The 20736-nt window shown below is 52.9% G+C and overlaps 5 protein-coding genes across 5 annotated transcripts; 2 read left to right on the forward strand and 3 right to left on the reverse strand.

The window, feature by feature from the left end:
* Nucleotides 1–1787: 1787 nt before the first annotated feature.
* On the forward strand, nucleotides 1788–2510 carry PG994_001318 (Sm-like ribonucleoprotein; the record flags this gene model as incomplete). Its single annotated transcript, XM_066852727.1, has 3 exons — nucleotides 1788–1935; nucleotides 2001–2069; nucleotides 2188–2510. The coding sequence occupies 3 exons, from the start codon at nucleotides 1788–1790 to the stop codon at nucleotides 2508–2510; spliced, it is 540 nt and encodes a 179-aa protein (XP_066720868.1).
* A 3501-nt stretch (nucleotides 2511–6011) lies between these two features.
* On the forward strand, nucleotides 6012–7833 carry PG994_001319 (uncharacterized protein; the record flags this gene model as incomplete). The annotated part of the gene is made up of 5 exons (XM_066852728.1): nucleotides 6012–6045; nucleotides 6115–6527; nucleotides 6608–7363; nucleotides 7462–7659; nucleotides 7741–7833. The coding sequence occupies 5 exons, from the start codon at nucleotides 6012–6014 to the stop codon at nucleotides 7831–7833; spliced, it is 1494 nt and encodes a 497-aa protein (XP_066720869.1).
* A 1080-nt stretch (nucleotides 7834–8913) lies between these two features.
* PG994_001320 (uncharacterized protein) lies at nucleotides 8914–11672 on the reverse strand (the record flags this gene model as incomplete). Its single annotated transcript, XM_066852729.1, has 3 exons — nucleotides 8914–9860; nucleotides 9919–10755; nucleotides 10994–11672. 3 exons carry the CDS (start codon nucleotides 11670–11672, stop codon nucleotides 8914–8916), a joined length of 2463 nt encoding a protein of 820 aa, XP_066720870.1.
* Nucleotides 11673–12640: 968 nt separating this feature from the next.
* On the reverse strand, nucleotides 12641–16186 carry PG994_001321 (uncharacterized protein; the record flags this gene model as incomplete). Its single annotated transcript, XM_066852730.1, has 11 exons — nucleotides 12641–12992; nucleotides 13051–14228; nucleotides 14275–14296; nucleotides 14356–14562; nucleotides 14607–14814; nucleotides 14868–15134; nucleotides 15188–15494; nucleotides 15604–15700; nucleotides 15754–15864; nucleotides 15960–15998; nucleotides 16047–16186. 11 exons carry the CDS (start codon nucleotides 16184–16186, stop codon nucleotides 12641–12643), a joined length of 2928 nt encoding a protein of 975 aa, XP_066720871.1.
* A 2262-nt stretch (nucleotides 16187–18448) lies between these two features.
* Nucleotides 18449–19914, reverse strand: PG994_001322 (uncharacterized protein; the record flags this gene model as incomplete). Its single annotated transcript, XM_066852731.1, has 4 exons — nucleotides 18449–18974; nucleotides 19076–19467; nucleotides 19543–19647; nucleotides 19738–19914. Coding segments are annotated over 4 exons (1200 nt in total), but the record flags the coding sequence as incomplete, so codon positions are not given.
* Between the last annotated feature and the right edge of the window lie 822 nt (nucleotides 19915–20736).

Raw genomic sequence — 20736 nt, forward strand, 5'->3', positions numbered from 1 at the left:
CAGGTCTGATCGACAAGGGCCTTTTGAATAGACTCATTATCCGGATCTTCAAGTTACCGAGACCAATGGGGCTCTTTCCACCAGGTCCAAAGCAGCGAGAAACAATGATCTTCTCATTTTATCCAACGAACTGTTTGGCTGTATCAAAGACAAACATAAATAGAGCTGAAGCAACTGTGCCTGTCATTATTATTCTCCTTGGGCATACCTAGTAGCAAAAGCACTTTGGCTGGAGAAGTCATCGCCTGATGCGCAATGTGACAGCACCCCACGTACTGTATGAGTGAACGACGCGGCGCAGGTGTGGACTTCAGACGAGAAATAGATGGAGTGAACAGGGTTAAGAGCTTTGGGATGGACTGAATTTGGCCAGGTCAGCCGGAACGAAGCGAGCCATAACCTGGTTGTGACTATTCTTGACCACATCTACGTGGTGACCAAGCGAGCAAGCGGAAGAAAGAGGTAGCCTCATAGTGGGGGCCGACAGGGGCCGATGAGTGTCTGAAACCGTTCCTTGAGTCGAGGTTCGCCTCGGGTTTCGCAATGCCGGGCAGTCACCAAAATTGCTATCCTCCTGCTCGGATGATAATCAGCATTGCGGAGGCCGTTGCAGAATCAAGCTCGGGCAGCTTAATTCTCAGCTTGGCACTTTGGGATGTGTACTAAATCTAGAACCATGAGGACTAGTAGATCTGCCATGGTGTCTTCGGATTTGCTCGGGATGGGGGAGAAGAATAACCGAGAGCGATGCAGCTTCTGCGCGCTGAGTACGAACTCCTGGCACCCTTTGACGTGTCAACGGTCAGGTAGCCCATCTCCATCGTACCTACATTGGGGCTCCTCTGATGGCCGGACACTTGGAGAGGTCTGGGGAGTCCTATGGCGAGTATCCGGGGGGTTACAAGGTCGCGGATGATGTGCTTGGATCGGCCAGGCATATCGGACGACAGGCTGCAGATAGACACGGTAAGAAAGAAAACAGATGAGGACCGGCTCGTGCCCCACGAGATAAAATGCACATGCTTTGGATATCGGGTATAACAAGTATACAGTTACAGCTCTCAAGCTGCAAAGGATCATTTCAGATTTGTGAAAATAAAAATAGTGTATAACCAAGCAGCTTCGATTGCTTCTTATTCTAAAGAAGATTGAAGATAGAAAGAGTGTGCATTTGATTTTGAGGAGCGCGGGCCGGTCATCGAGAAACAGTCTGAGTATGGGCATCCAGCTTCCTTGCCTGGGCTATTTGAGAGAGACGAGGTGTGTGTACCTGGTAGGTCAGCTTCGACGGACTTAATCAGGGCCCATTATGGAGGTCTCGACTCGCGATGCTGCTTCGCTAAGCAAATTGATACTAGCAGGCTCATGGTGGAAGAAGATGTCGACTGGAATTTGAATTTAAAATGAATGTAGATGACTCAATTGCCAGCGATTTGTATTTCTCTTGAAGTCTTTCCAAGTTCTGGTTTGTCCCGTCACTCCACCCCCACTTTGGGCACGGTCCCTGCGCTGCGTGTTGCCGCCGCTTCAAGTTTCTTCCGACTAGAAACCTCATCGTTTCGCGGGCTCTCCTAGACCTTACAATTGGACAGTTGATGACGTTCTTTGCGAGGTTGTGTAAACAGTGACCACAAAAAATAGCATACCTCCCTCCAACTGCCGCGCGACGCAGATGTCCTAGCTACGCTCTGCATTCTGCGACCCCCAGTCCTCAGTCCACATCTCTCCATGGACTGCATCGAGAAAGCCGACTTTACCACAACCACTACAAACCAGATGATATGATGATGGAGAACTTAAGCATACACGACCCGTCGCCCCAACAGGGCGCGCCGATTTCGCAGGCTCTGGGACGAGCACCGCCGCCCCAGCAACCACAGCAGTTGCCTCCCCAGATGTTCACCACCGCAGCCCAGCTGCTCGATCTCACGGATAGTATGGCGACGATACCCTCGAGCGCATTGCTCTCTCGACTTTGCTGGAGCTGACAGGCCATGTAGAGAAGCTTCTAATTTGCCTGCGCGACGGTAGGAAGCTGACAGGTATCCTGCGAAGCTGGGATCAATTTGGTACGTTTGGCGTCTGCTGCTGCTGCGGTACCTCTCTGCCTTCTGTCGCCGAGAGGTCGAGCAACGTGTGACAACAGAGAGAGCTTTGGTTGGTTCTAATGCATGAGCGGTGATGCAGCAAATATTGTTCTACAATCCACGATTGAGCGCATATATGCGCCTCTGCCGGACGCCACCGAGGCCTCCCCCGTAAAGGGCTACTATGCGGACAAGTCCCATGGCATCTTCCTTGTGAGAGGCGAGAACGTGCTGTTGCTAGGCGAGATCGACCTGGACAAAGACGACGACACGCCCGCGGGCTACGAGATGGCTGACTTCAAGGAGGTCGAGCGCATGGCCAAGGAGAAGAAGGCAACGGACAAGTCGCGGGAGAAGAACAAGCTCAAGAAACTCTTTACCTTGGGCTTCGAAGGCGAAAATCTGGGCGAGATCTTATTGTAGCAGACTGGCGGGAAGATGGCCGATTGCTAGCACAGCAAAATGAGCTGTGCCGCGCTGATGGGATGGGACCTATCCAGGAAGGGGTTTTCGGGACTTGTACAGGCAGAATATTGTGAAATGCCTCCCGATACCACCAATTCCGAGGAAATTCTTGCTGAGCTGGAGTGACTGGCCTTAGCACGAACAGATCCGAGTACGGACTCCATCAACCAGAATACGTGGAAATGTACTTCGCATGACCACCTCTCGCTACCGGGCAATGCATTTGGGCATCATTTGCGCGGCTCTTGTGACAAGCGACCGACGTTATGAAGGCACAGTGTCCCAGTCAACTCACTGCTGAACACGAGGTATTGTACTGTGACTTTACATTGGGCTCTTATCGAGCTGCATACTAGGCCATATTTTGATGCTTGATAGGAAGCAATTGCTACTTCTTCCGTAACCGTTTGCGTAAACAGCTGTGCATTGCATTATGGTTTAATCTATGTATTGGCCAGTTGTCGATATATAGGAAGCGAACACAGATATGTACAATGGGCCTGCAGTGTGGTCGTGTTTACGTTAGCCTTCTCTACGGCTGAGTTCCGCGAGAGGCTATTCTCGGATCCTTGTCAAATACTTAACCCGGCGGAGGTGGAAACTGGGTACCGTACTGTCGGGTCCAGGAACGTCAAAATGGAAATGGAGGGTTGGACAGCAAAGCATGTCGACCGGCGGCGAGATGGATCTGGTGGATAGTCTACCTAGACTTGCTGTATACCTACCTAACCTAAGAACATATTACTTGTATAATAATCAACCCGGAGATGTCTGGAGACTTAGACACCACGAAGAACTGAATATTACCTATGGGCGGAGCTACCTCGAGACTCTTGGCCCCCTGAAGCTGAAGAGTTGACCCGCCAGTGGGGTAGAAGGAGGTTGATTGGGTTCCATGATCCACGTGTTTGCAGACTCTGGGTTGCTATAGGTATATTTGTCAATGATTACCTCCCTCCGTGCATACATATATATGTACAGGTAATTATACAAATGCAAGCCACCATGCTGTGTGATAGGAGAGCGCCGTGACGAGCAGCCGCAGACCAAGCGCCCAGGTTCGTGTTCCAGGGGCTCTGTATGGATGGGTGTGTTGCAATAGGCGAGATGCGACTGATGCAAACGACTCCTCTCCTCTTCCGAAGCCTGATGCCGCTTCCTATATTTCGGTGACGAAAGAAGTTGCTACCATTGACATCCAAGCTTGGGCTTTGAATTGGGTTCTCTCGGCCCAACCAAGCAAACACCTCACTCCCTCAATCTGTTTGGTGGCGGGCGACCTCCTCAACTTGATACAAGGGGCGACTTCTCTACTGTACGTTCGTTGACCCCGCGCAGGGATGATGATGATTGATGAGCCTCTGATGTCCGGAGACATGTAGCCTTGTACATAGACAGACTTGGACGTACATCAGGATGTAGGTAGCTCAATCTCAATTCCAGACATCGAGCTCCCTCCTGGTGGCGCCTTTTGATGCGCGCTTGGCTTGGTCTGGCCTGGGCTGAAATACGAATCAAGATCAAGCTGGGAGGGGAGGGGTCGTTGGCACTAAAACCAGAACCGGAACATTGGGAAAGTGCGCCCGCTTTACCCGCTGCCACCACTACCACCCACTGAGACGGACGGGCTGCAATGCGAAAGACTGTCCCAAGTAGAAATAATTTTGATGCATGTGGTGATTGATAACCTCCCCATAGTCTACGAGGCCACTGATCAATTGCTGCCAATCCATTGAACAACTCCTGGCTTTATTCTATACATAACCACCATCTGGCGTCCTCCTCCATCCGTTACGAGCCTCTTCTCTGCTCACGACTGACGCGCTGGCCAAGAGCCTCCAACAAGCTCGACCAACAACCATCTCACCTCGGTATCGCAAGTCGCCACAGCCAGCAGCTCCTGTCTTCGTCCATACCTGCCCATGCAACACGACTGAAAGAAGCCCGCTGAACACGATCGCGCATATATACTCCCAACTGCGGCGACAGCCTTCCCGTTGTGTCGATATTGTGAACCGTCGCCCACCAAACTCGGCCCGCTCTTCCTGTCACATCCGGATACGGGAAGCCGCAACGTTGGGAAGAGAGGGGGAGGCAGGCAAACAGTTGCAGATCGTGTTCTTTGCCACATTCTGGCACAGCAAGTGTGCAGTCAGCCCATAGCTGGCCTGGGCTTGCCTCTTCTTGGGACAGAAAGCAAGGGTTTCAACATCGGTGCCGAGGCCTGTCCAGGAGCTACCCTAACGAACGACCGCACACATCCGATCGACCATACGCAAACGTTCTATCCATCCCTAGCTACCGACCTCATTACAAACTCCTTTGTTCGTGGCCACGACAGGGACGTGATTACCTACCTACGTACTGTGAAATACCCTAATCTAGTCAATCCCTCTGCGAGGTTTATATCGCGGCGGGACACAGCCGCTTGAGCCGACCAAGAGACCCAGACACTTCGCCTCGAGATGCTACCGCGCCTGTACTCCACCGGCCACCTCGAAGGATAAGACTTCCCAGTCGCGCATACCACACTCGTGTGACCAGGCGTGCTTGGTTTCTTGTAAAGCGCCGCCACCAGAACATAGCAGCAATCGCATACTGAAGGGTTGCCGAACTCGATCAAGGCCCTTGACCCACCCGAAACAACGGCCATGGAGTCTATCAACATCGCAGCCATAGGAGCCAATGGGTGGGCAAGTCTCACTTCATCCAGCGGGCGATAGGTCTACCGAAAGCTCCAGGGCCCCAACCGACTGCGGCGCGCATCTTCATAGACAACGTGCCTTATGCAGTGACCCTTTTCGAGCTCGATCTCGAGTATTTTGATGTGAATCCAGAGCGGCAGATACAATGGCCCAGGCAGATAGGCGGTACCATGATGCCCCCAATCGACGGGGTCCTGCTCCTATACGATGTGATGAACAAAGAAAGCATCATGGAACTACCACAGACTTTAAGTAAGTCAACGACCCATCTGAATCTTTGGGGGTGCAATCGCTGGTTCGTAGACTAATCAGGAGCAGCGGCACTAGTCAATTCATCTTTACCCACGGTCCTGGTGGCGACGAAATGTGACAACCCTGAAAACGTAAGGCAGGTCAACACAGAAGCACTCGCTGCCGCTTGTCAGTCGTGTGTCTCAGACTTCAAGACCTCGGCCAGCAAACCTGAGAATTCAAGGAATGCCTTGTTCAGGCTACTGAAAGTTCTTGTGATGAACCGCCAAGGTATGTTGGATAATTCCAGAGTTCTGATTTGCACCATAGAGTCCCAGGCCCAGGGGATCATGATGTACCCATGCAAGGGAGATATTTACAGGGTTTATACTAACTTCGAGAAGCTGAGGCTACTGGTCAAAGGCGACGAGCCGCCTCCGTGGCTCACCTTGATACCCCACATGACTCAACAGGAACGCGGCCGATGAGCCAACATAGTAAGCATAGCCGTGCTAGTTCAGATATGTCGCTTGTGCGAGGCTTGCCACCGCAGTCAGGTAAGAAGGATATGTTTCGATCGCCCCGTACTGGAAATCCAGGAAGCTTACAATAGTTTCATGATGCAGCCGGCGATGACAACCAGACTGTCTCTAGCATGTTGCGAACCCCAGGCATTCGTCTGGACCGCCATAATGCGCCATCCTTTCTGGACATCGAGGAATCTGACGGTGAATCTTTTGGCTACAGCGACGACATACCCATACTACAGCGCAATGACGACATCACCTTCGACCGCCCGGCGAAGAAGACAGGGGTCACGTTCGATGAGCTAGTCGATCGCCTACTCGCTCCCAAGATGTCACGGTCAGACAGTAATTTCGCGGATGTTTTCTTGTGTTTGTACCGCAAATTCGCTGCACCTGGCGAGCTCTTCACGGCTATCTTGACGCGGCTGGACCAGGTAAAGGAGGATAAATCCGTGCACTATCTTACAAAGACGTCGTCGCAGCTTCGCATCATCGAGGTGGTAGCCAAATGGGTGGCGTCGTACCCGGAGACTTCGCCAGGCCTACCACTCGCAAAACACTAGAAGACTTCATACGGCACTTGTCATCCGAGCCAATATTCGCAGCGGCAGCGCAGCAAATGCGCCGCAACCTCGAATTCAGCGTGTTCGAGGATGACGACACCGGCTGGGCCAAGTCGGATGTTATAGAAGAGGACTCGGCTTCTGGTGCGTCAAGTCTTGGTAGGCCCGACGGCCCGAGAGGATCAGATATCACCGAAAGCTTGAGCTCCTTGAGCGTGGAGGACCACAACCCTGCTCGGCGGCCATCAGCAACTTCCTCTCTCAACACGGATATTGGCGCGACAAAGGTGCACCAATTCCAGTTCCACTCGTATGAGGATTACGAGCGAGAAGCTGCGACCATGGTCCCGACATATACAATGCCACTGACCAAATTCCGCTATCACATATTCATGGACACGTCCGACGATGACATTGCCGACGAGATCACAAGGATCGACTGGGTCATGTTCTCATCCATCCGGATCCGTGACCTCGTAAGACACGTCAGCTTGAACGCACAGCAGCGAGAAAAGAGTCGGGGTATGAAGAACGTGAATCGGATGGTCACCCACTTCAACCATATCGCCAAGTGGGTGGCCAACATGATCTTGATGCGGGACAAGACGAAACACCGAGCACAGATGCTCGAGAAGTTTATGAGTATTGCGCTCAAGTTGCGACAGCTGAACAACTACAACGGCCTCGCAGCCGTGCTGGCCGGCATCAACGGAACGGCCATCCACCGTCTTGCCCAAACCAAGGCCCTCGTGCCGGCGGATGTACAGAAGCGGTTTGCACGACTTGTGCTGCTGATGGGGACGCAGAAAAGTCACTTTGCCTACCGATTAGCCTGGGAGAACTCCCCCTTGCCCCGCATCCCTTTCATGCCCTTGCACCGAAGGGATCTGGTCTCGGCGAGGAGGGCAGCATGACCTTTATTGGCCCGGAGGGCGACCGCATTAACTGGAAGAAGTTCGAGGTGCTCGGTGAGGTTTGCTTGCCCATCATGAAGAGCCAGGGCACGCCGTATCCGAACCTGACCAAGCATGATGTCGCGAGGGAGCTGATCCTGGACTGTTTGATGCCTATTGATGATGAGGTACGTGATGAATCACTCCGCTTACCCATTTTCCATCTTAAGATTGCATGAAAAATGTTTACTGACTGTTATTGGATATAGGATATTTACCAGCGAAGTGTCACGGTAGAAAGCCAGGGCGCCGGAGGGTACGATGCCAGCAAGAAGAAGTTCCCCTGGTTCGCCAAGCAGTAAATGGGCTTACGATGCTCTGAATATTCGCTTGCTCGCTGGCTCGGTCTGCCTCGAGGTTGTGCGGGTGCACAATTTGCCTCCTGCCTCTTTCTTTTTTTATTTACTCTCGGTCACTGTTGCCGAGGTATTGTTCAAATCTCTTCAATATGTTTAGCGGGCTTCTTCTTTTGACGTGACGATGATGGGGATCTTTTTTTGGTTATATCTTTTTATTGTCGAGATTTTGGATAAGGCACCTAACCCCCCTGATTTCGATGGGTATATAAGAGGGGTGGGGGAAATGAAGGAGGAAGATGGGCGGCAAAATACCACCACGCACACTTAAATCAATGTATGGACGAAGAACATAGAGACTTGATTGATATTCAATTTGGTGTGTCTGAGTATACTTAACTCGGCTGAGGGATCAGACCCCATCGTCGCAGACATAGCCATATGCATGGCAGTCTGATATCAGTCTAGAGCACGCTCCCAGTGCCTACCGACTTGGTGGTTTTGGTTGCCAGGCACTTGGCCATGGCACCGCATCCGATACCATACGGAAGTAAAAACAGTGTCTAGGAAAGATGTTGCCATTCTGATCTCTTTACAACAACCTATCGCAAACTATCAATGTCTAGGTCATCTTCCCCTTCTGCCATCAAGGGGGGAAAATGCTCATGGGGTATATCCATATCTACTTGTACACAGCAACTTAAAGCTGCAACCCGCCATATAACCCTGTTTTCTGTCTCTTCGTTTTCTCGTAAACTCATGATTTCATGGCCAATCCTCACCGCTCTTGTCCGTTGCGCTTCCTGGGAAAGACATGAAGAACCATCTTCGCCATCCTCATCAAACAGTTGTCCGAAAAGTGATGCTCGTATGCGATTTCTTGCCCCGTTTCCCGCTAGGTTGCTACTACACCAGCAGTAGCAGACGCATACAGAAGAACGTTAAGAAAACCCAAAGCAAACCAAAACAAAAAAGACGATGCCTGTCTTACTCTGCTTGGTCACTCCTCAAAAATCAGCCGCCTCTTCCTCCACTAGTGACACCTCCTCCCCTGGCGCCTCGGTTTCGGCGCTTGCCAGAACGACCCTACTTATCCTGTCTCGCACCACCACCGGCCTTAGCCACCACTCCTTGCTGGTTCTCCTTCTGCTGCGACGATGACGTCGACGACGGGGCAGGAGCCATTGGCCCACCCGACAATGTAGCAGCAGAAGAGACCCGTACCGGACCTGCTGCTGGCACTGCCTTCTTCGTTGGACTCTTGCCGCGCTTCGAAGCAGCCGCAGGAGGAGCAGGAGGTACAGGCACAGCAGTAGCCTTTCCACCGCCGCCATTTTGCGAAGGGTTCAAGTCCAGAACCTCCACTCCATGCACCAGAGATTCAACAGTAAGAGGTCCGTTGAGCGACGCCGGTGTCTTAACCCACCCCCGCACCAGATCCATCTCCGTCTCCTCCGCGACGAGCCGCTTGAGCGCCACGTCCTCCCTGGCCACCTCGTTGCTGTCGATGTCCTCCCAGCCGAGCTTCTGCAGCACCGAGCTGACCATGTGCTGGTAGCGTCGGTGGCTGACGACGATCTCGCTCACGTCAAAATTCTCAACACCATGTAGGCCCTGGATTTTTTGTAAGCCCGCCACGCCGTACTGCCAGCTGCTGGTGCGGTACATGAAGCCGAGCATGTAGTCATTATTGGAGTAGACGTTGACCAGGCGACCCGCCACGACGCTTTTCATGGCGGCCCAGACGCGCACCTCGGTCGGACAGGGTGCGCCCATGAGCACCACGTTCTCGACGACGCCCAAGGCACGCTTTTCCGACAGTTGCATCAGGCAGTTGTAGATGATCCGGGCCCCGAGGCTGTAGCCGACCAGGGTGACGGCGCGCTCGCCCTGGAGCTTGTTGATGATGGCGTCCGCAAGGATGCCGCCGACCTTCTCGGCCCGCACCATGCCAACAGTCCAAGGGTTGTCGATGACCTTGCTTATCTTGACCAGATCTGAGGGCCAAAGTGAGTTCTTGAGACTGTCGAAAACTAGAGTCAGGATTAGCTGGTGACTCATTATTTTCCAACGTCATGTGCCAAGACCTACCGGTTCTCTTGGTCATCTCCTTTTTAGCCATGGTCCACGACACGCTCCCTAGCGCCGCCTGGAGGGAAATGCCTAACTTCGTGAGAGCTTTTAGTTCCCATCGAAGCGCATAAACCTCGCTCTGGTTGCCGCAGGCACGCCAAGCCTTAGTGACATCCTCCTTCTCCATTAGCCAGCCGCTGATGCCGAGTGTCATGCGCATCCGGCGGTCCTCAGGCAACAAATCCTTGGGGTCGACGTACTCGCGGTCGAGGGCGCCTCGCAGCGGCAGTAGCGCAAAGTCTTGGACATCCTTCAGGTACGTTTCCATCTTGCTGGTTGCTCGAGCGCCGTACAAACCGAACAAATTACCAACGGCGATGGTGCTCTCTGCCATCGTCCCAAGAAGTCCGGCGGCAGCGGAGGGTCCCAGACCCAGCCCCCCAAACACGGTGCCGATGCCGGCCGCAACTAACGGCGCGGACAATGTTCCGGTGTGGGCGGCCAACTGGGCGGCTACGCTCGCAGCGCCCTTGTGGCGTCGGGACGTTCTGCCTTCCTCTGCGCGTTTCTGGGCGATCTCTTCGGGGGTCACCCCTTTGATGATCTGTGCTAGGCCTTGCGCAACTCTCAACTCATCCTGTGCTAGAACGCTGACCGGGACATGCAATGACGTGGCAAGGTAGAACAACAGGATGCGGAGATAGGTGTAGTAGTTCTCGAGACCAAGAAGCAAGAGAAGCAGGGAATGCAATATGCAGGCACGCTTCTCCTTGTGTAGCTCGGAGAGCTGCGTGGGAAATGCCGGGTACAGGCGGGCAAAGGCAGCGTTGGACTCCTCGTCCGCGGCGCTTACTCCTTTTTTGTTTTTGACACGTTAGCAACCAGATACTTTGAGTTTTCCAAAAAATAGGGCAGAAGCAACGCAATGTCATCTTATTGGCGCAAGGAAAGGCAGAGAGAGGGAATAAAACAGGTGTACTTCAAGGGATAGTGGAACAAGCCGGTGGGTGATGCGAAATAGTAGATGGGGAATCCAAAAAAAAAAATATCGAGACAGGTACTTCCGATGGGTCGCCGCAGAGGAAGAACTTACCACCGCCACTCGGTCTCGCAGGTATTCCTCTACCGGCGGCGCCACCGCCGCCCCGTCTGCTGGCATTACCTGGTGCGTGCTGGGGCCCCTGGCTCACAACGTTGCCGCCGTTGCCGCCGTTCTTGATGGTGATGTCGCCCATGCGTCGCAAGATGTTGCTGCGCCATTTGCCTATATGGGTGAGCGCGTCCCGCTTCAGCTCCACCATGCTGGAGGTGATGACATCGGTCTCGTCCCGCTTGATCATGGCCGTGGCCTGCTCGATGGACTGCGGGATCGCCAGGGCGCCGCCCTCTTGCTGGCTGGCCAACGCAATCAGCGCCGGCGGGATGATGGGGGCAGGCGGCGCCATCTCGGGCTTGGGCGGTTCTTTTCGGGGCTTGGGCTTCTCCTTGGCGTCCTTGTCTTTCTCCTCGGTCTCTTTCTCGTCGTCCTTGTTCTCCGTCGCCACTGGCAGCAAGAGTTCCATGCCGAATAGGTGGGCGTACTTGGCACTTCTAGGGTTTGGGACAATGGCCCAGGTAGGTGCGGGAGTCTGGATACCGTTTAATGGCTCGCCTGGGCGGTTGGTTTCTGTAGTTCCCATTGTGTCAAAGATGTCGCGCAGATTTCTCTGCATCGTGTCCATGATGGTGAAGATCAACTGCTGCAACAGTTGTCGCTGCTCGTTGTTTAGCATGGCACTGAGGTCCAAGTCGAAGCGCTTGGCAGGGGAGGACCACGACTGCCGCCAGGTCCTCCTGGTCCTGCTCCTCCTCCAGCGCCGCCACCGTTACCTCGACGACCCATTTCCTTGGTTTCGGTGCGTGATGTTGGGTTGTCGTTGTTGACACTGGCTTCGTCTGCAGACGATCCGGGTGAGGAGGATAAGTCCATATTGGGAGCGGCGAGACGTGGTTCTCTTGTTATAGAGAAAATCAGGCAGTCGCACTTTGGTACTGTTGATTCAAGTGGAAGCGACGTTATTCCCTAAACAAAGGGTGTGCTGGAAGTCACGATCAAAGTGAGGGTCAACCCGGTTTCTCTTTCTGATGTCCTAAAACACCTGGTGTTGGTTACGATTGACTACAGTACGTCAAAGCAGGTAGGTGTGCATTTAGAGACGAAAAAGAACACTTGGGATCACAAGTCACGTCAAGTCAATGTGAATCGGAGGCCTGCCTGCAAATGGAAGGGTAGCCCTCGTGTAGGACAAACAACCATTAGAGCTCAGTGGCTTGTCCATGCAATTTCTGGAGATTCCTTCATCGCTGCAGGCACCCGTCTGAGCGATTGTATCAAGGATCAGATGGAGCAAGCAGACAATCAGTCTGTCTCGGCACTTCCTACATCCAGCTGTTTGCGTCTTTGAACCGTTTACTGTTGGGACTCGGTTAGGACTAAGATGCGAGCTGCAAATGTACAAGTCTGCCACGCTTAGGAAAGGTCTCTCTCTAATTCTTTCTAAACTACCTACCCAAGAAGCAGTCTGATTGCCTACACAAGAAAACCCAATCTTCTCCTCTCCAGGGGTAAGTTGATACGCCAAGTCCATCTACTACCATAATAACTTGTTAGGTCCGTTTCTTCTACACAAGCCCAGACTTCTATGAGGAACAGAACCCCCTTCCCTGTTACGAGCAACTCATGCAGTAGTCTCGTACTCCTCTACGAATCCGGTGTCCTATCCGGGTCTTTCTGCACTTTCTCCAGCTGTTCAGAAATGTACCGATGCATGTGAGCATCGGCCTCTTGCCGCTGCGATTCTCGCTCAGGGTCCGTAAAAGGCGCACCGGCCACGCTGTTGCCGATGGATCGCACATCATGGTCATCGTCATCGTCTCCGTTCACCGAGACGTCAAAGTCGCTCCGGGCACTGATCGACCTTGCCGTGGAAGATCGGCGCATGTGCGGTTTCTTCGGATGGCCATGTCCCGTGTTACGGTGGAATACATCGTCAAAATAGTGCGCCATACCCACTGACGGTGTCCGTGGTGTCTGCGGGAGACGGCAGCTGATTCTGTTCGATCGTTAGTTCACCTGTAAAACCATGGTACCTCATGAAAATGTGGACTTACCCGGTATCGTGAATCATGCGGGCAATGAGACCAGTCCAGCCACACTGGTGGGTTGCGCCCAGTCCCCGGCCATTGTCCCCATCGAAGAACTCGTGGAACCACATATTGTCCTTCCAATGAGGGTCAAAGTCAAGAAGATCGTTGCCATCATTGATGCTTCTACGCCCATCGTCCCCGCGAGCGAATAGATGTTGGAGACGGTGTTGAATCTCCTCGGATACGTGGCCAAGATGCATGTAATCTCCAGATCCTGTAGGGCATTCGACCTGGAAGCTTGGTCCGTGGAACATATAGAACCGCTGTAGCGACTCGACCAACAAGAAATTGACAGCGAGCCAGATAGGACCGCGCCAGTTGCTGTTGCCGCCAAAGAGCCCACTGTCGGAGTCTCCAGGGACGTAACTAACCTTGAAGGTCTGCCCGTTGGCATCCATGGAGACTGGATTGTCTTTGTGATACTTTGACAGCGATCGGATACCGTGGGGGCTGAAGAACTCATCCTCGTCCAGCATTCGCTTGAGGATCTTCTCGAGCCTTTCTTTGCTAACCATGGCTAACAGGACACGGTTGCCCTTGCCTCGCTTCCTAATACTGGCCATGTTTCGCTCTGCGACATCACATCGATTCTCAATGAACCAATCAACTCGTTTCTTGAACGAAGGGAGCTTGTTGATCAGTTCAGGCTCCAGCGTGAGAGTCGCATAGAGCGGGATAAGTCCGACAAGAGATCTCACAGGGAGCTGCTGGATCCAGGGGCCACCCCAAGAAATTGCATCGTAGTAGAAGCCATCCTCATCGTTCCACAACGACTTCTCCTCTTTCTGGCCAGACTTGAATGTCATGGCGTCACTGATGAAGATGAAGTGCTCGAAGAACTTGGATGCGATGTCCTCGTAGATTCTTCGATGCTTGGCCAGTTCAAGCGCGATGTTGAGCATGCACAGACAGTAGAAAGCCATCCACCCAGTGCTGTCGGCTTGTTCGAGAACACCTCCAGTAGGCAGAGGCTCTGACCGGTTGAACAACCCGATGTTGTCCAGTCCCAAGAAGCCTCCTTCAAAGACATTCTTTCCATCGGTGTCCTTTCGGTTTACCCACCATGTGAAATTCAACAAGAGCTTCTGGAAAACTCGTTCCAGGAAATCGAGGTCTTGTCTGCCGTACATCTTGCGTTCGATCTTGAACACACGGAACGTAGCCCACGCATGAACCGGGGGGATTTACGTCCCCAAAGTTCCACTCGTACCTAAAGTATGCTTTAATTAGCGGGTAGCTCACTAATATAGAACCGGGTGGTATACTTACGCAGGTAGTTGGCCATTTGGATGGAGATACCACTCTCGTGTGAAAAGATCGATCTGCTTCTTGGCGAAGTCTGGATCAATCATGGCAAGGGGAATGCAGTGGAAAGCACTGTCCCAAGCAGCGAAGAAGGGATATTCCCAAGAGTCAGGCATAGAAAGGATATCATCGATATGGAGATGCTTCCAGTCAGAGTTCCTCACAGCTTTCCTCTTAGGGGTGGTGGGGGTTGAGCAGGATCGCCGTTGGCCCACTGATCCCAGATGAACTGGTAGTACTGCTTGCACCACATCATACCCGAAAATGCCTGTCTTTGGATGTTGCGGAGATCATCGGACATGGGAAGAGGGCTGAGTCGGTAGTAAAAGTCGTCGGCCTCGTCTTTTCGCCTCTCTACAATGTCGTCAAATAATTCTTCGTCAAGGTATGTGTCTTCCTTCTTCGATACGCGGAAACGGACAACTGCAGTATATGTTTAGCAAGTAGGTCGGCTCGTTTCAAACGGTAGAACTGACCAGCACACTCTCCAGGGCCAACACCGCCGGATTCATTGAAGTTGAACCATGCTGCGCATTTCGTGCCTGTCTGGGCGGGATTGATTGCCTTCTTCTCGTTGTTTACGATGTATCGGTGGAAAGCATCTTTGACGTAGGGCGTCTTGTTTTCTTGCCCATAGAGGAAATTGACGTTGGTGTCGTTGTCAGTAAACATGAGTTCGGGCTGCACATCCTCGCCGCTAGTTCCAACACCAGGCGAGGGCGAAAGTAGAAGATACCGGTCACCTAAGCTGTGGTGCTTCGACTTGGCTAGGTTCTCCCCATGCGCTGCAATGGACGGCTTCTTGTCCTCTGCTTCTCTTCCCAAGCCCAAGTGTTGCGGAACCATACATGGGGAATGATATGAAGAGGAGCTGGCTCGGGGCCTCGGTTCCAAGCAGTGACACGGAAGAGGAGCTCATCAGGGTCGTTATCGTCCTTGGCAGTCTCGATGACTATGTCCCAGTATCGGTCCTCTTCAAAAACGCCTGTGTCCAAGAGCTGGTATTCCTTATCCGTCTTGGAGCGCCTCGCGTTTTCGTCGATCAAGTCTTGGTAGGGAAAAGCCTTCTGGGGGTACTTGTAGAGGAATTTCATGTAGGAGTGCTATAGTCGTGAGTAGAGAGACTAGTGGCAGGCGTCCAAGGTGACTTACAGTCTAGAAGAACCATTAGAAAACAAGCCAACCGATAGGGGCAGTCATACATGTACTTACAGGAGTGTTGTCAAGATGAAAATGAGCTTCTTTGACACTCTCACCATGGTTGCCCTGGGGGTTGGACAAACCGAACAGTCTCTCCTTCAGAAACGGGCTAGCCACTGGTAAGCGATAAATTCCTTTACGTAGGTATCTCGATCGACGCACTCTTCCTCGTTCCAGAAAGAGAACGCAATGTTCTGCAGACTATGCGTATCTGACACTCCGGCAATGCCATCTTCGCCCCATCGGAAAGCTCGGGATCGGGCATGGTCATGGCTAAAATCTGTTGCGACACGTTGGCTCAGTACACAAGATACACAACCATGACATTCGCGTAGGACACAATCTCAAGAGGTAGGACGGTTACTTACGGCTCCAGGCATCGCCGTCTGCGCTGTAATCCTCGCGGACTGTATACCACACGGTTAGAATTTGCGAGAGGGCAGCCGGGTCAGAACAATGGTCTCTTCTTGCCTGTAGCCCATTGCCGCTCGGCAACGTAGGGTCCCCATTTCTTCCAGTACTTGGAGCGCTCGCGATCTTCCTTTAGCCGCTTCTCTTCCTCGGTGAGGTACTCATGGCCATCGAAAACGACCATGATTCAGGTGGATCGAGTAGGTAGGTAGGTGAAGAGCTTTCGAAAGCCGCTGCTGCCGAAGAACACACGCTGAAGTCGCACCCGGTTCGGAGGAGGGGAACACACGCGAAGCCACCAACGTAGTCTAAGTCTGCAATACTAAGGTATATTTGAGGGTTTTGCACAATCACGACAAAAGAAAGGGCGACCGGTAGTTGAAGAGTAGTGTGGCAGACACGGGTAATTCAATTCAGGTACGACACAAACGAACTGGCAGCGATAGGTCCAAGCCAAGGTTTTTTTCTTCTCTCACTCCCACGTCCTGGTCCTCTGGTTCAGGTAAGCCGAGAAAAGTGAATGAGGTGTTTTGGAGCTAAGGATTAAACCGCATTGTTGGACTGAACTATGGACATGATTGGGAGAATGCCACCTTGCTTGCAGCTTGGTGTGAAAGACAGCTGGCTGGGGGTGGGTAGGTGAGGGGGAAATGCTTGTTGTAACTGGAGTTGTGGTGGGATGGAGGAGGGCGGATTGAGGGGTGTGGAGAGAGACAAAGCTATCAGTTGACATAGCTTGTAGAAGCGACCTGGGGTTCCCCACGGAACCGTATGGGGGAGCCAGGTATCAGCGACCTGTTCTGGCAGGAGCTCCCCCCCTGTGTGCTCCCCAACCGCGAATACCGCTAATTGACGGGAATGATGTAATGATACAGTGCCTCTGCTCTGGAAACTCCTCGATCAGAACCAACAAGAGCGGTGAGCACGACTTGAGCCTCAGCTAAACGGGTTAGTTCAAGGCGCCTGCACCCGGCCTTTCTCAACCAGCAGCGGTCTAGAGCCTACCTAGACTCCAGACGCCGGGGCTCTACCACTCCCTCGCATCGTGAGCTCGGGGGAAATGAGGAAGGAAAGATATGCGACCTCAGACCTGCATGTGGGAAAGCCCAATAGCAGCTTGGCCTTGTCCATCTAAGCGCTCTGGGCGGCAGACAGCCAGGTACCATTACGTTTCAACTCCAAGAAGCTTTTTTTTTTTTTTTTTTTTTTTTGAAATGCCTAGGATATAGGTAGGGTGCGGTTTGTAGGGAGAAATCGGACTTCTTCTTCTCTCGAAATCATGACTTTGGCCGGTTTTTTCTTCCGGACTACCCACCTCTGATTTATTGCGCGACTCGCGATAGCGCCAATAAGGGATGCCGGAGTTGCGCTCCAGCCCTCTCTAGCTTTGAACGGCGCAGTCCGGTTGGTCGGTCAGCCTGGGCCAACGGTTTGTCGATTACACTAGGAGAAAAAGTAAGATGTATGGAAATACCTGTGCAAGTCGTGCAATGATTGCTTTGTGGACGGGCGATTCCACATGATAACTGTTGCTTTTTGCCCATTATGTCATTTCTTATATATCGCATCACACCACAGGTAGCCACAGATTAACGAGTTTCAAACATAAAGGAAGCCCCACGGTTCAACAGCCGCCCGTCCGGAGTCGACCAAAACACGAACCAACTCCACCCCATTGTGGGCGCGCAAGCGGCAAGACACTTCTCGCGTCGGGGCTTCTGACGATGCGAACTGCAGAGTGGTGGGCCGGAATTGGGGACTCTCCAACGCAACTGAGGTGGCAGGCCGTTTATCGTGACTTGCGCTGGCCTGGTTTGGGTTGGCAAGCAACCGATCGATGATGGGGAGATGACGAGATACGGGTTGGTCTCAAGACAGCCTCCAAACGCGACGATGGAATGGACGCTCATCAACTTGCCCCCGACATCAGCAATGTCAGCCAGTCACTGGAGAAATGAAGATTGATTAAAAGATGTACGTATAGCTTTCCAAAAAGCTGGATCAATTCGCTCTCATAAACATGCTGCCAGGTAGCGTAGAACTCATATAGCTATCCTCAAAAAGGTCCATCCGATACGAGGGTTTTTCCAACCAAAGAATGTCATAGCCATGACGATACCCAATAAAAAAAACCTATAGTTACAGATGAAATTTTTACAAGATGTGAAGATGGCAAGCCGCTGCCCTTCACCCACGTGGCCCATGTTGGCGTTTTTTGTCTGTTTTTTCGTTTGCATCCACGAAGCTCCCTCTCCTTACTCGCTTTGCTGCTGGCAAGACCGAATCAGGAAAAGGGACGGCGACGGTAATGACAGGTTCCTTGGTTGAAGGATAGGAAGAAGCCGTACTCAGTGACGACCCCTTAGTTCATCGAAGCTTTCCCGTTGGGAGGAGATCTGCACCGTGCGCATGATGCTCTTGTTCCACGTCTATAATCTCACCTGGATTAGCGGTGCTCGTCGGACACGAAACTTATGGGCTGCACCACCTTTTGATTTCCCGTCCTCAGCTCCTCCTCGCTCTCGTTCTTCTCGCTCATCGCGCGCAGGCGGTCCTTGTCCTTGCCGGCAGTGATGCGCACCTCGACCTTGGAGAGCGGGATCGACGGCGCGCCGGAGCTGCCGACGCGCGCCTCGTCGTCGAGCTGCGAGAACTGCGACCGGCTGCTGAAGTTGTCGACGCCGCTGCGGCTCATCTTGCGGCTGCGCCCGTGCGCCGACGGGTGCGTTTGCTTCGCGTACCCGCCGTGGGTGCCGCCGCTGGGGCCGTAGTCGGCCGGCCGCGTCGTGAGCCCGAGGCTGTAGCCGATGTGCTTGAACAGGGGCCGCAGCGTCGCGAGGCTGCCGGCCGTGATGGCGAGGCCCTGCTCCACCGTCGACCAGATGGCGATGTCGACGGTGGCCCAGAGGAAGTCGTCGACCTCGCGGAGTCGAGGCAAGTAGGGGTAACGAGCAACGACGGCGCAACTTGCACTGTGAGAAGGGTGGAGTCAGTCTCACCGTTCGAACCGATATCTATCCCCCGGCTGCCGTGCACGCAGCCCTTTCGGATATAGTGATGGAGGTAAACTTACACGCAACCCATGGCCAATAGAGGAATGATGGCAAACTTCGTTCTCTGCTTCAACTTGAGGTCCCAGATGAGGACGGCCGGGAGGAGAGCGAACGTAAAGTCGGATAGGAGACTGAACGAGGTGTACAGAAACCCGAGCCCGATGATCACGTCGGAGGGGATGCAGCTTCCAGGTTCTCCGGGCACATATCGGTTCCAGAAGTAAGGCGAGGGGTTGCACTGGAACAAGGTGACGAAGAAGAAGGCCAATCCCGAGACGACGGAGATTGCCATGGCGCCGTAGATGATTTGTTGGTGAATCTTCTTGGCGGCTATCCGCAGCAGGAACATGCCGATGGAGATCTTGGAAGTGATCATGGAACACGTATATGTGAGATAACACATCCACCAGCACTACGGTTTGTCGTCAGCACAAGCTGCCTTTTTTTTTCCCTCTCTGGTTGGGAAAGGGAATAAGTCGGGACTCACCTTCATTGCTGCTTGGATACTCGGCACTTCCAAGTCCTTGTGGTGATGACCGGTTCCGAAATGCACGCCGGCCATGGAGAAAGAGGCGTACACCAGGAAGAAGGCCTGATCCGAGATTAGAATCGTACGTTTTGGGGAGTTTTCCCCCGAGGGAGCCCGAGTATGTCTACTCGTCTAGGAGACGGCGACACTTACAGTTGATACCACCATGAGGATATCGTCGACCCCAAAAGCCTTCACCATGAATGTCCTCGTAAACACTCTCAGTATGCATGCGGTCAGAGCCATGACGGCAAAGGCGACGTCGACGCCAAGGAGCTGCGGCCCTCTGTTTGGGACGGGGGCTTCCATGTTGTCGTCGTCGATAAGCTTCTCTGGGGATGTAAGGTGGTTTGTCGTGATAAGATATTAGGTCCCGCCGTTACGTCGTCGACATGTAATATGCTTGATGATGATGCCCTCTTTGCCGTATTCCTCGGGTGCTACCTTGTCGATGAGACCTTCCAGAAAGGGGGTCCAAACGAGAACCAACTTTCGAGCAGCGGCATTCAACTGAAGATATAAGAACCAAGATCTCGGATCTAATCTCGTCACAGCGGGGATATGCACATATATTGATAAGACAGTGGTTTGTAAGTTTCATGCAGGAAGCAAGCAAAGTGACCATGCTTAGGGGATATGTTCTTCTTTCAGCAAGGCGGCCCCCGATGTTACCTGCTCTTGGCCACCCACGCTGTGACCTGCGACCAAAATGGACAGGCCGGAGACCCTTCGTGTGTGGATAAGGAAATGTGCACCGGGTGGCTACCCGCTCCGTCTGGAATTTCCAGATTAACCACATTCTTTCCTAATGAGCAGTTGTGGAGAGCCGAGAGCTTGAGCAAGACCAGGTTCGTCTTGTTGTATTGAGGTAGTATGTTGTAGCTTGGGCCTCCTGCAAGTACATGTAGACGCCCCCTCTTCTTCTCCCCCTTCTCCATGTTCCAGACAGACGACGCGCACAACAGTCCCTGTATGCGGCTGTTGTGGAGGAACAGCGGTCATGGCCTCGGCAGGTGGTTCTGGTATACCGGGAATGCCGGTCATCTAATGATGGAACCTCTCATTAGTGAAGGGGGCATCTATGTAAATCAGAGGCCACCTGGATACACTTCTGCTACTACAACGTGGCTAGGGTTTCGAAACGACAAACGG

This window comes from Apiospora phragmitis (genome assembly GCF_038363925.1).
Source record: "Apiospora phragmitis strain CBS 135458 chromosome Unknown utg000002l:1.0-5516284.0:1.0-5523493.0, whole genome shotgun sequence".
NCBI lineage: Eukaryota > Fungi > Ascomycota > Sordariomycetes > Amphisphaeriales > Apiosporaceae > Apiospora > Apiospora phragmitis.